The following is a 13,633-nucleotide window of genomic DNA, read 5'->3' as shown; positions in this document are numbered from 1 at the left end:
GGGGGCTTCGCCTGGGTGACTCAGTTGGTTAAGCATCTGACTTCATGATCTCATGGTCCATGGGTTCGTGCCCTGCATCAGGCTCTGTGCTGACAGCTCATAGCCTGGAGCCTGCTTCTGATTCTCTCCCTCTTCTGCTCCTCCCCCAGGAGAGTCTGCCTCTCTCTCGCTCAAAAAATAAATAAGCATTAAAAAATTTTTTTTAATTTCTTTTAATATCACACTGCTTTGCTTATTGTAGCTCTGTGTTATATTCTGGAATCTGGTAGAGCAATATCTTCTTCCTTTTCTACATTTACTTAGCTATTTGTACCTTCACCAGATGAACTGTGGAATCAGCTTAGCATTTTAGAAAACCCTATGAGAACCTATAGGCTAATTTGAGGGTGATGGATACATCTGCAATATTAATGTTTCCATTCATTCACACTGTTTTTCTGTATACTTAAAAACTTATGTTTTATTCCCCAATAGTGTGAATTGCGAATGTTGTCTTCTTAAAAATGTCGTTTGACGTTTGACGTCAAAAATGTCGTTTGACGTCACTTACCCTTTTTTATTGCATACGAACTTGAGACTCACTTGGTTAAGCTCCATTCACCTTGTTAGGAATTACTAGAGCTGCCTAAGTTTTGTTAATGAATGTGGGAGGAGTAAGTATCTTCATAATGATCTTCTCTGGGAATGTAGCACATCTTGTCATTTAGTCAAAAGATCTTCATTGACTTTCAGTAAAGCTGCTGCTATCTTTGTATGTTTTACACATTTCTTAAGTTCTTTCTCAATATTTTATAGTATTTTTTCTCTTGCCAAATTTTCTAACATATTGTGGTGGGCAGATAAGAATGCCATTGGAGGGAGGAAGGGATGGATGGATGGATGGATAGATGGATGGATGGATGGATGGATGGATATTTATTTGTTTGTTTTACCAGCCAGTTCGTTGAACGCCCCAGTAGGTTTTATGTTTTGTACTTAAGAGTTTGCTAAGGGGCGCCTGGGTGGCGCAGTCGGTTAAGCGTCCGACTTCAGCCAGGTCACGATCTCGCGGTCCGTGAGTTCGAGCCCCGCGTCGGGCTCTGGGCTGATGGCTCAGAGCCTGGAGCCTGTTTCCGATTCTGTGTCTCCCTCTCTCTCTGCCCCTCCCCCGTTCATGCTCTGTCTCTCTCTGTCCCAAAAATAAAAATAAAAAAACGTTGAAAAAAAAAAATTAAAAAAAAAAAAAAGTTTGCTGAGAGGACAGTTCCATCACCTTTGAATTTTTACTCCTACTTTCTATTTATTTTAGAGAGAGAGAGAGAGAGAGAGCATAAGCAGGGAGAGGCCGGGGGGCGGGGGAGGAGAAGGAGAGAGACTGCCTCTTAACTAGTCTCCCTACTCAGAGCATATCCCCATGTGGGGCTCGATCCCACAACGCTGGGATCATGACCTGGGCCCAAATCAAGAGTCGGACACTCAACCACTGGAACCACCCAGGTACCCTAGTCCTTCTTTCTAATAATTACCTCTTTTCTGTGTATTACAATATCCATAATTTTTGCACACCATTTAAAGCTTTTAAGTGATGACAGCATCTTTGGCTTATTTTTTATTTTAATGGGAATGCCTTTAGCTTTCTGTCATTAAGCATTGGATTAAATGTAGGCTTAAGAGATTTTTAACATTTTTAGGAAGAGGTGTTGTATCATATATGTTCTTTCGTAAATCCCCTTGTTTTATCCTGTCCCTTTGTCTTGGCCTATTCTTTTATTATGGGTTTAAAAAATTTTTCTTAATGTTTGTTTATTTTTGACAGAGAGAGAAAGACAGAGTACAAACAAGGGACAGGCAGAGAGAGAGGGAGATACAGAATCTGAAGCAGGCTCCATGCTCTGTTCTGTCAGCACAGAGCCCAGTGCAGGGCTCGAACCCACAAGCCACAAGATCATGACCCGAGCCAAAGTCAGACACTTAACCGACTGAGCCACCCAAGTGCCCCAATCTTACTATGGGTTTTTATAATGTTCCTTCTAGACTTTGGACAGTGTGAAATGAGTTTTTGTCCCCCCCCCCCACTTTTTTTTTTCCAGGTTCTTATCTACTCCAGTGGAATTATCTTCCTTTAAATCTGCTGGATGCTTTTAAATTTTTCTTGGTTTCATAGTATTTTTCTTCAGGTTCCAGTGGAGCTTTTCTTGTTGTTCCTGTTCCTTCTCCCTCCTCGAGTAGAATAGAGTTCAATTCATATGTTGGCTTTGGCAACAGATACTGTGGGCGATGTGCTCTTGGCTCGCACTGCAACATGTCTAGGGAGCCCGACAGTCTCAACAGAGATGTTAAGCAACACGGCCATTAAAGCTGCAGATTAACACAGAAGCTCATAGCATAAACCACAAGACTGCCTATTCACACAAGTAATTGTCATGAGGTGTCTGTGATCTTGTATAAAAAGCTCAAATACTCACCTGTCCAGTAGAAAATAAGGTGTTGCAAAACCTTAGCCTTACACGACGGTAAAGTTTCATCTCTTTAGATCTTCATGTGGTTTACAGGCAGAGCACCCAGCTTCCTTTCCTTCATGGGGATGACAACCTAGGGTGGTTTTATCATTGCGAAGTGCTGTCTTCTATCCCTCCTGCCCCTCATTCTGACACTTGCGCTGATGGAGAGCAGCACCCAGTCTGACAGCTAGCTTGCCCAGTGCTGAGCCCAGGCTCTGCCCGTCTCTGCCCTGCAAACGGTGTTTTCCTGATCAGGACCACACCCTTCTGAATAGAGGAGCCTAACTCCTGCCCTTGTGTTGTTGATACGGTTTACATAAGAAGATTGAAAAGAACTTCAGAAAGAGATGGAAGTGTGACCTTGTATTTTCTGAGATTCACTTTCCTTGAAATTTCCTAAAACAGCAAAGCTTCAGAAGAAATTAGGATGCAGATACCAAAATTTCATTTTTGCTCAGAAGAGTTTTTCACATTGCCTTCTGTTGACTCCTTCATCTGTCTGTGGGGCCTCAGCAAGTATTGGCTGAGTGCCTGTGATGTGCTGGTCCCTGGGCATCTGCCAGCACCTGCCCACTGTCATCGGAAAGGCAGGCACGAACCCCCAAATCACAGAAACCAAGTATGCAGTTACAACTCTGTGCGCGAGAGGTACGGGGCATATAAGACAACAAAATGCAGGACAAGAAAAGTTTCACGGAGGGGGATAAAGGGTTGGAAAGTATCTCAAAGAAGGAGTAGACATCATCTGCCATATTATAAAAGAAATTTTGAACTTGGCGTTAAGTGAAGGGCTTAATCCAAGACAGAAGGACTTACCCATTTAAATTCAATGAACTTTGCATTTTGAAGAACATGTTGATGTTTTCCAAAACATTCTGCTTACCTTTGGGTGTGGGGTTTGCCAGCACAATACGAGGTTTGTTCCTACACCTGCACGTGTGTGTGCACTCAGCACCCAGTGTCAACAGAAACACCGTCGGCCATTCTAGCAGAGCAGCACAGACCATAAGCCACAAACTGCATGATGTGGTTCAAATATGGGTCCAATCAGTAGATAATTAGGCATCCGATTGCCTGTTTGAAAAAAAAAAAAAAACAGAACACTGTTATACGAGGCTGTGGGGGCTGCCTACTGGTCTGCAAAGTAGTGTGTGGGCATTTCAGGTCCTGGCATCAAGTAGGGCAGCTGTGATGAGTGAATACGCTCCTCCTGCACATGGGAATACATAGTAGGGGGTAGATAGTATATAGTAGGGCATAGACCGCCTACTGTCTTCACTCCCCAGGAATGGATTTGCTCCTTGCTCTTTCCTTCTTTAACTTTTCTTAATGTTTATTTATTTTTTGAGAGAGAGAGAGAGAGAGAGACATAGCACGAGCAGGGGAGGCAGAGAGAGAGGGAGACACAGAATCTAAAACAGGCTCCAGGCTCTGAGCTGTCAGCACAGAGCCTGACATGGGCCTCGAACCCACAAACGGCGAGATCATGACCTAAGCTGAAGTCGGACGCTTAACCCACTGAGCCACCCAGGGGCCCCGCTCCTTGCTCTTTATTGAGATTCCACGTACAATTTGTTTCTGAATTGAAGAGTTTTGTTTTTTGAAAAAAAAGAAGTAAAATTTCCCAGTGTAAGATACTACCTCTTATAAAAATTGGCACTGACCAATAGTCACAAGTAAAAGGGTGTGCGAATGATTTCACTGTGTGTTATCTAAAAAGAAAACAAAGCATAAAAATGTATTGCATGTGTGTATGTTGAAGATGCTTTTGGATTTCGTGAAGGTAATTGAAATTAAAAGGTTATTGGATAGGGGCTGATAGAGGGATAATATAAGGATGATAAAATGGTACTGAAACATTCAAACAAGGGAAGAGTTTGTATGCTAAACTTCCGTTCCTAAGAGAATTTTCTCAGTAAGATTCAGATCTTATCATTTTTGAAAAATGCTTAGACTTTTGAGGATAAATGCAAACATAAGTTATGGATAGAAGCTTCTGAAGTAAATATGTGGGAGGGTTACTTCTATCTGACAGTATATCAACTAGAAAAAAAATGCAGAGTGACGGTAGCAATTCAGATTTCCATTACAAGAGGAAATGGACTGAGTCCTGTTAGTGATATACAAATAAGTATGTACTTACGATGAGATCTTACCCAAAAGAAATTGAAACGTATTACAAAGCACAATGGAAAATGGGTTATTGCAAATGAGTCATAACACCTGTGTAGGGGGAAGAAAGGGATAGAAAATTCTATGGTATGGATTCCAAAAGCAAGTTCCTGACGTCCAAATGTTAGAGCTGTAGGAAATACGTAGATGGTGATTTCAGGGTTTGCTTTTTACTTGTGGGAATTTGCTTTTAGAAAAGAACACAGCTGTCTGAGGCATTTTTGACTTCATTTTCTTAGTTGACTAGGTGACTTTTCTTTCAGTCCACTGCTGGGAACTAACTTCAGCCGGTTTGGTCATTTGCGTTGTCAGGGACTCTTTGGGAGGAGGTATATATTTCAGTGACCTTCAGTACTTACAGGTACATGACACCTGTTCCAGGGTGGGGGGCTCTTGTCCCCCACTATCCCAACTCAAGGTGTGTTTTAAGGAAAGGAAGTCTCAGACTGACCTCAGGTACACATAGAGTTTATGCGTAGCACATAACTTAAAACAGGTCTTAAAGTTTTAAAAACCAGCTCTGTAAACTTATTGCAGTCTTAGCTCTTTTCTTTTAGGAAACTGAATAGCTTTTACTAGAAGGATTCTTCAGGGGCAGTTGGGGCAATATTCTCATGGTAGGATTCAGCTGGAATCGCATAAAAAGAATCTTTCTGTAAACTGTTTACCATAGGACTGGTCAAAATCACAGTCCAAAAAGCCAGTAGTATAATTGCTGGAATACTTCAGTATCTCGATTTTCCTCTTTTGTTCGTACAGCAGTGGAGATGGAAGTATCATATTTTTATTTTCCTCAGATATCTTGAATACTACTCATTTCATCAGTAAAACAATCAACTCCAATGGTACCTACCTGGGTGGCTCAGTCTGTTAAATACCTGACTCTTTTTTTTTTTTTTTTTTTTTTTTTTTTTTGAGCATCCAGCTGTTAATATCAGCTCAGGTCATGATCTCATGGTTTGTGAGTTTGAGCCCTGCCTCAGGCTCCGTGCTGTCACCGAAGACCCTGCTTGGGACTCTTTCTCTCTCTGCCTCTCCCCTGCACTCACGTGCACGCTCACTCTCTCAAATAAATAAAATCAAATCCAGTATTCATGATGTCAGCTAATCAACCATTTACGTTGATGAAAGGACTTAGCTGAGAGTTCAGGTAGCTGACTTTGCAGTGTGGGTTTCCCTCATGTGAAATGTTGCTTCTGCATCCCTAGCCTCGATAGCTTGCATTGGACTACATTAGATACTAACCAGTGGCCCAAATACATAAAATGAGTATCCACATGCGTATCATACTGGATTGAAGTTTTTTCAAAGGTAAGTTATATACAACCAGATGGCTTCATTGGTGAATTCTGCCAACTATTTAAATAGTAAATAGTTTCACCTCACACCTCGTAGAATGGCTGTTAACAGAAACATGAGAAGTCACAATTGCTGGTGATGATGCATACACTGTTGGCAGGAACGTAAACTGGTACGGCCACTATGGAAAACAGTAAGGAGATTGCTCAGGAAATTAAAATAGTAGATTGGGGCACCTGGGTGGCTCAGTGAGCATCCGACTTCGGCTCAGGTCATGATCTCACAGTTTGTGGGTTCGAGCCCCGTGTCTGCCTCTGTGCAGATCGCTCAGAGCCTGGAACCTGCTTCGGATCCTGTGTCTCTTTCTCTCTGTGCCCCTCCCCCACTTGTGCTCTGTCTCTGTGTCTCAGAAGTAAATAAATGTAAAAAAATTTTTAAACTTAAAAATAGTAGTACTATATGATCTAGAAATCCCACTTCTAATATAGCTAAAGGAATCAAAACCATTATCTTAAAGAGATACCTGTACTTCTATGTTAACAGCGGCATTATTAACAATAGCCAAGGTATAGAAGTAACCTAAGTGTCCGTCAGTGGACAAATGGATCAAGAAATGTGAGATATGCACACACCCGGACACAAATAGAATTTTCAGGAAAATGGACATCCTGTCATTTGCGACAACGTGGATTAAACTTGAAGGCATGCGCTAAGTGAAATAAGCCAGGCAGAGGAACAGAAAGACTGCATGGTATCACTTACATGCAGAATATTGCCAATGGGTACGGGAAATAAGGAGCAATTGGTAAAAGGGCATAAGGTTTCAATTATTAGATGAATAAGATCTCAGTACCTAACACGTAATATGGTAACTACAGTTGAAAGCACCACGTTGTGTCATTTAAATTTACTAAGAGAGTAGAACTTAAATGTTCTCAACAACACTGACCACAAAAGATAAAAATATGGGGTGATGGTTGTGCTAATTGACTCAATTGGGGGAATCCTTTGACCATGTCTATGTGTATAAAATTGTCACACTTTGCACTTTCAGTGTCTTAGAATTTTGTCACTTATACCTCAGTAAACCCCAAAAAGTGAATTATAGATGAGCTAACACCCTGTTTTCACTTATCTGTGTTTTTATTACTTAAAAACCCTTTGCTGTATTAATCTCAGGAAATTAAGGGAAATATAATGGGAAAATTATCAGGATGACTCCCCCCTCCCCCCGCCATAGTAATGTACCTTGAGGCAATAACTCGAGTTGATTCCACCTTACCTGTAAAGGTGTGGAGAGTATTTCTTTTTTTTAAGTAGCACAGCATGTCATGGATTGGAAGAATAAATATTGTCAAAATGTCAATACTACCCAAAGCTATCTACACATTCAATGCAATCCCAATCAAAATTGCACCAGCATTCTTCTCGAAACTAGAACAAGCAATCCTAAAATTCATATGGAACCACAAAAGACCCCGAATAGCCAAAGTAATTTTGAAGAAGAAGACCAAAGCAGGAGGCATCACAATCCCAGACTTTAGCCTCTACTACAAAGCTGTCATCATCAAGACAGCATGGTATTGGCACAAAAACAGACACATAGACCAATGGAATAGAATAGAAACCCCAGAACTAGACCCGCAAATGTATGGCCAACTAATCTTTGACAAAGCAGGAAAGAATATCCAATGGAAAAAGTGTCTTTAACAGATGGTGCTGGGAGAACTGGACAGCAACATACAGAAGATTGAAACTAGACCACTTTCTCACACCATTCACAAAAATAAACTCAAAATGGATAAAGGACCTGAATGTGAGACAGGAAAGCATCAAAACCTTAGAGGAGAAAGCAGGAAAAGACCTCTCTGACCTCAGCCGTAGCAATCTCTTACTTGACACGTCCCCAAAGGCAAGGGAATTAAAAGCAAAAATGAACTACTGGGACCTTATGAAGATAAAAAGCTTCTGCACAGCAAAGGAAACAACCAACAAAACTAAAAGGCAACCAACAGAATGGGAAAAGATATTTGCAAATGACATATGGGACAAAGGGCTAGTATCCAAAATCTATAAAGAGCTCACCCAACTCCACACCCGAAAAACAAATAACCCAGTGAAGAAATGAGCAGAAAACATGAATAGACACTTCTCTAAAGAAGACATCCGGATGGCCAACAGGCACATGAAAAGATGCTCAACGTCGCTCCTCATCAGGGAAATACAAATCAAAACCACCCTCAGATATCACCTCACGCCAGTCAGAGTGGCCAAAATGAAAAAATCAGGAGACTATAGATGCTGGAGAGGATGTGGAGAAACGGGAACCCTCTTGCACTGTTGGTGGGAATGCAAATTGGAGCAGCCACTCTGGAAAACAGTGTGGAGGTTCTTCAGAAAATTAAAAATAGACCTACCCTATGACCCAGCAATAGCACTGCTAGGAATTTACCCAAGGGATACAGGAGTACTGATGCATAGGGGCACTTGTACCCCAATGTTTACAGCAGCACTCTCAACAATAGCCAAATTATGGAAAGAGCCTAAGTGTCCATCAACTGATGAATGGAGAAATTGTGGTTTATATACACAATGGAGTACTACGTGGCGATGAGAAAGAATGTAATATGGCCCTTTGTAGCAACGTGGATGGAACTGGAGAGTGTGATGCTAAGTGAAACAAGCCATACAGAGAAAGACAGATACCATATGGTTTCACTCTTATGTGGATCCTGAGAAACTTAACAGAAACCCATGGGGGAGGGGAAGGAAAAAAAAAAAAAAAAGAGGCTAGAGTGGAAGAGAGCCAAAGCATAAGCATTTTGGCATAAGCCAAAGCATTATCTATTAAAAACTGAGAACAAACTGAGGGTTGATGGGGTTGGGAGGGAGGGAAGGGTGGGTGATGGGTATTGAGGAGGGCACCTTTTGGATGAACACTGGGTGTTGTATGGAAACCAATTTGACAAACTTCATATATTGAAAAAAATAAAATGAAAAGAAAAAGTAGCACAGCATGGAGTTTATGGAGCCCCATTCATGCTTGAGCAACTGTGAGGAAGACTTTGATAAATATCGGTATGTTTTCCTGGTGCCCCTGGGAGGTAACTGTGATTTCTCCTTTTTTGGAGATGAGGACAATACAGCACGATTAAGAAACGTGCCCATAGTCACATCCCATATGAGCAGCTGGCAGAGTTGACCTCCATTCCATGCTCATAATTGAAACACGTGGAGACCATTTTAGAAAAGAATAGAACAACCGCCAGTTTCCAGACATGAGCAGGGACTTGTGGACACCTCTCACACGGGACTACTACCCACGAAAGCTGGAGAGCAGGAGGGATTCTGTGCTATATTTCTCGCAAAACTAGAAGTGACTGGGTAATGAATTGTGTCAACAGCTACAGTGCCCGAGGTTGGTGTGGTACTGCCCTTTCCCTTCTTCAAAAGCACTGATAACCAAGCATATTTCTGTAAATTAGTTCCCAAGGTTTGTTTCAGATGGTAGAATTTAGCTTACTCATGATTATCTAATTTATTTAAAATTCTCTGTATCCAGACAGAGGCATACTTATATTCCATGTGTTTTACCAATTGCAAAAGCACTGAAAATGTAAGCATTTTATTTAAATATTCCCTTAGAAATGTTTAAACTATTAGGTTATACCTGCAGGTGTCGGAGTCACCTGGGGGCCTTGTTGAAAACAGCTTGCCAAAGCCCATCCAGAGTCTAATTCCTTAGGTACAGAATGGGTCCAAGAATTTGCCTTTCTAACCAGCTCCTAACAATCCTTTTGAGAAGCATTGATGTCCTGCCAACCACCTTCCATGTAAAACGTAGCTGGTGTTATGGAGATCCTTATTTCAGCCATAATAAATAGCATAGGGAAAAATGTCTTCAGTTGTAAAATTGTTGAAAAGAAAAATAATTCTTTAAATGAGGATTCTCTATTATCTTTCAATAAATAATGAAGGTATATCATTATATTAACTCAAAATATTTTTTCCCGAGACTGAGCACACAGGGTTCCAGTACTTTGTTTTGTCACAAACTGTGAAGACCTGGTAATACACCCATAACAAGAGAAATTCAGTAAGTGTGTAAAAGGGATGGAGATATTTCAGATCTCAAAGGAGCCTTTGTTTTTCCTTTGCCTTTGCTATAACTGTTATATTCCTAAAATTGCCAGGAATAAGAGATAAGTTGGGTGTGGAAATCGAATATTTCTTTGTGTCCTAGATGTTCAAGTATGGGGAAAAAAGACGGCAGGTAGGAGAAACCTAAGAATGGTGACATAAGTGAAAATTATGCATTGTAACTGAAGTCCCATTCACTCAGCACACGCAGTATTAGAGCAGTTACTTCATTTGTAACTAGGCTCTTGTGTATAATGAATAAATGATCAGCCAGCTTATGCATTGTTAAACGTTTTACATACCAGAAGTTATCCGTCGTGAGTTTTTCAAGAGCCACAGTATGTAAAATAAACATAGTAAAGGCACCCATTAAGTAAGATACTGTATGGCTTCCTGTATGCTGGAGATTTTTGTGATGTGAATTTTTGAAATGCTCTACCAAAAAAATCCTATCATTTGAAAAATGATTGCATTAGTTGCTTGACCTCAGAGTGTTAGATATTGTGTTGAGCGAGCTGTAAGCTTTGTTTTCTATCAAGTCCATACCATTTCCGGAGAAGAGGAAACCAGGACTGTCATTCTCAGACCTTACCCCAGCTGGCATCACTACTCTGGTGCCTCAGGTCCACAGGAACTCAGGAGAAGAGGGAGTGGTTGAAAGAAATGCTCTCTGTACGCCTTCTTTGTGCCAAGCCCTTCACACGGGGCATCTCATGTGGGAGCCCTGTCACACTCAGAGATGCCCAGAAGGGACAGTCAGACCCACCTGACTCCTGAGGTCCTTTCTACCCCCTCCCTGAGCTGTGGCCATGATCCCAGCCAAACTCAGACCCTAGTGCCAGATCAAATCCCTCTGTCACTACAGAGAATATGGAAACGTATTCACATAGACATTAATTCTTAAATCATTGAATACCTAAATAGGGCTTTAGATTTAAACCAGAAACTTAAAAGTGTCTCATCAGGAGCATGTATAAACTGAATTTTTTACTCCTTGAAAAATGTGAAGAATGAAACTGGGTATATCTATTTTAAATGGGAAAAAAGTAAACCTTCAATATGATACAAATTGTTTTTAAGTAAATTACAAAGTATGATTGAATCTGATGAATTACAGAATGGAAGGAGACAGAAGATGAAGGTATTGGTGTTACTTTATCTTGGTGATTTGGTTTGGATATTTATTTTTTTTCTGTGACTATAATGTTACTTGTGTAACAGAAAAGAATACACTTCTCACTATTAATGATACTTACCAAAAATGTTTAAAAGGAGAGGGACCCGTTTTAAGGAAAGTGCATAGCAGCTTTCTGTATATTCGCTGGAGCAGCCACTGGGGGCAGGTTTATTCTTTGATTAGCAAGGAGGTTAATGTCGCTTTTCACTCTGTAGTGCTTTAGCATAGTTTAATGTCATGCTTGGCTGCGCTCCTTCCTTTCATTGTCTAGGATTGCAATGTAATTCTTTGCTCACTCATCACCCTCCTCTTTCTTCCCTGCCCCCATGTGTCCACAGATCATTCTGTGTTTCTCTCCCGTTGGTCACACGCTAAGAGGGAGAGCTCGGAAGTTCCCAGCCATACTTAACTGCACGGCTATTGACTGGTTTCATGCGTGGCCGCAGGAAGCTCTGGTCTCAGTCAGCAGGCGGTTCATTGAGGAAACGAAGGGAATTGAGGTAATGCGATGTCAACCTCTGAATCTGTGTCTCTCACGCACACACATACACACACACATTCACTCACTCACCGACCAGAAGTCCTCAATAAAGAAGTAACTTCCAAAATACACCTCCTATAGAAAAGTTAAGCCTTTTGTTTAAGATGGTAAAATTGTCTTTCTTAGTTTACGTTCTATGGAATATGGTGATTGACCTCTTTGTACCAGGTTGAGGGGTCTGTGCACACATGTGTGCACATGGCACATGAGTGTGTTCTTACTTAGACTGACTCACCAGAAAGCCAGGATCATTTGTTCCTTGAATCATAATAGGGTTTGCTGAACATGAATCCTTCAAATACACAGATAAAAACCCAAACAGAAAAGTAGCCACCCATAGTCATGCAATGCTTCATCTTAACAAAGTAAGGCAATTAATTGTTGATTTTTCTCATTACATTAATAATGGGTGAAAAATCAGCACCATGAATTCTGTAGTCACTGAGTCAGATAATATATATCTGTTTCTTTGTCTTAGGGGTTTATGTTTTATAAATTATGTTTGTCATTTGACCGTAATGAAATTTGCACATCCTATTACATTTTTAAATGGTTGCATGAAACTAAAAAACAAACAAAAAGCACTTCAAGTGTACTTCCCAATTCAGAGGGAAAAAGGTATCATTTACACTTTCTAGAAATTTTTGATATCTAGTGCCTTTCTGATTAGATAGTTTGGAAGGGTGGTAATTGTGAACATTGCCCATGGAGGCTTGTCTTCTGATTCCACTGAGTGGTAGGGCTAGAATATCTCAGAACCAAAAATAGAATCGGGGCTATGTAAGAGATGATATCTGTTCCCACTTGAAGCTTTATTAGAAACAGACACATCCCACTGTGGCCTCCCTTACTCCTAAGAGCCTGTCACTTTTCCAAAGAGCCCTTTCCCATTTTGTTGAATTCTCTGTCTTTTGATGGCCAGATGGTTGCAAACCTGGACATATTTACATATTTAATTATTTGTATGCAGCTAGTGTTACTGCTTCTTATTTTTGTAGATAGCTTTATTGTAATACAGTTTATTGCCTTTTCTAAAATGTCCGCTAATCTACTTAAGTGCCGGGAGTGTCAAGGAAGACCTGTCACACAGCATCAAAAACATGCCTATGACAGGGGCGCTTGGGCGGCTTTGTCAGCTGAGCGGCTACCTTCAGCTCAAGGTCATGGTCTCACAGTTGGTGGGTTCGAGCCCCACATCAGGCTTTCTGCTGTCAGCACGGGGCCACTTCAGATCCTCTGTCCCCCTTTCTCTCTGCCCCTGCTCCACTCACTTACTGCCTCTCTCAAAAATAAACTGAAAACATTTTTTAAAAAAACATGCATATGATAAAGCCTTTATAACATTCAAATACTCCCTCTATCCTTTTCTCACACTTAAAACATTTCTGTAAATAAATGGAAAAAATGATCTCTTCTGTTTCACTCTTTTTTCCAAATGCAGAAAGTGTTTTCTGTTGCCTGTCTCTTCACTCACCCTTAATGTTGAATGCACTTACCTGGACCTTTAAAACAACAGCAACTGGCTTTCTGGGTAAAGACTGAATAATAGTAATGTATCGTTGGATTTTTTGTAAGTGTATTTATTTTGAGAGAGAGTGAGTGAGGAGAGGGGCAAAGAGAGAGGGAGAGAGAATATCCCACACAGGCTCCATACTGTTAGCACAGAGCCTGACACAAGGCTCGAACCCATGAACCCTGAGCTCATGACCTGAGCCTAAACCAAGAGTCAGATGCTTAACCCACTGAACCACCCAGGCAGGGACCCCTGTAGTTTGATTTTTTTAAGTGATTTGCACTTTTTCCCATTGTTCAGGAGGCCTTGCG

At 40.9% G+C, this 13,633-nt stretch overlaps 1 protein-coding gene across 2 annotated transcripts in view; it reads left to right on the top strand.

The window, feature by feature from the left end:
• DNAH11 (dynein axonemal heavy chain 11) overlaps nt 1-13,633 on the top strand; it is a 352,527-nt gene that overhangs the window by 217,692 nt on the left and 121,202 nt on the right. For both annotated transcript variants that reach the window (XM_086694494.1, XM_086694493.1), the window contains one exon: nt 11,607-11,768. In XM_086694494.1, coding sequence (XP_086550620.1) covers nt 11,607-11,768 — 162 coding nt within the window. The remainder of the gene's footprint in view (nt 1-11,606; nt 11,769-13,633) is intronic.

Source organism: Puma concolor, chromosome A2 (assembly GCF_028749965.1).
Source record: "Puma concolor isolate L17-30 chromosome A2, mPumCon1.1.hap2, whole genome shotgun sequence".
In the NCBI taxonomy this organism is placed as follows: domain Eukaryota; kingdom Metazoa; phylum Chordata; class Mammalia; order Carnivora; family Felidae; genus Puma; species Puma concolor.
This window is presented reverse-complemented; position numbering and strand designations above follow the sequence as displayed.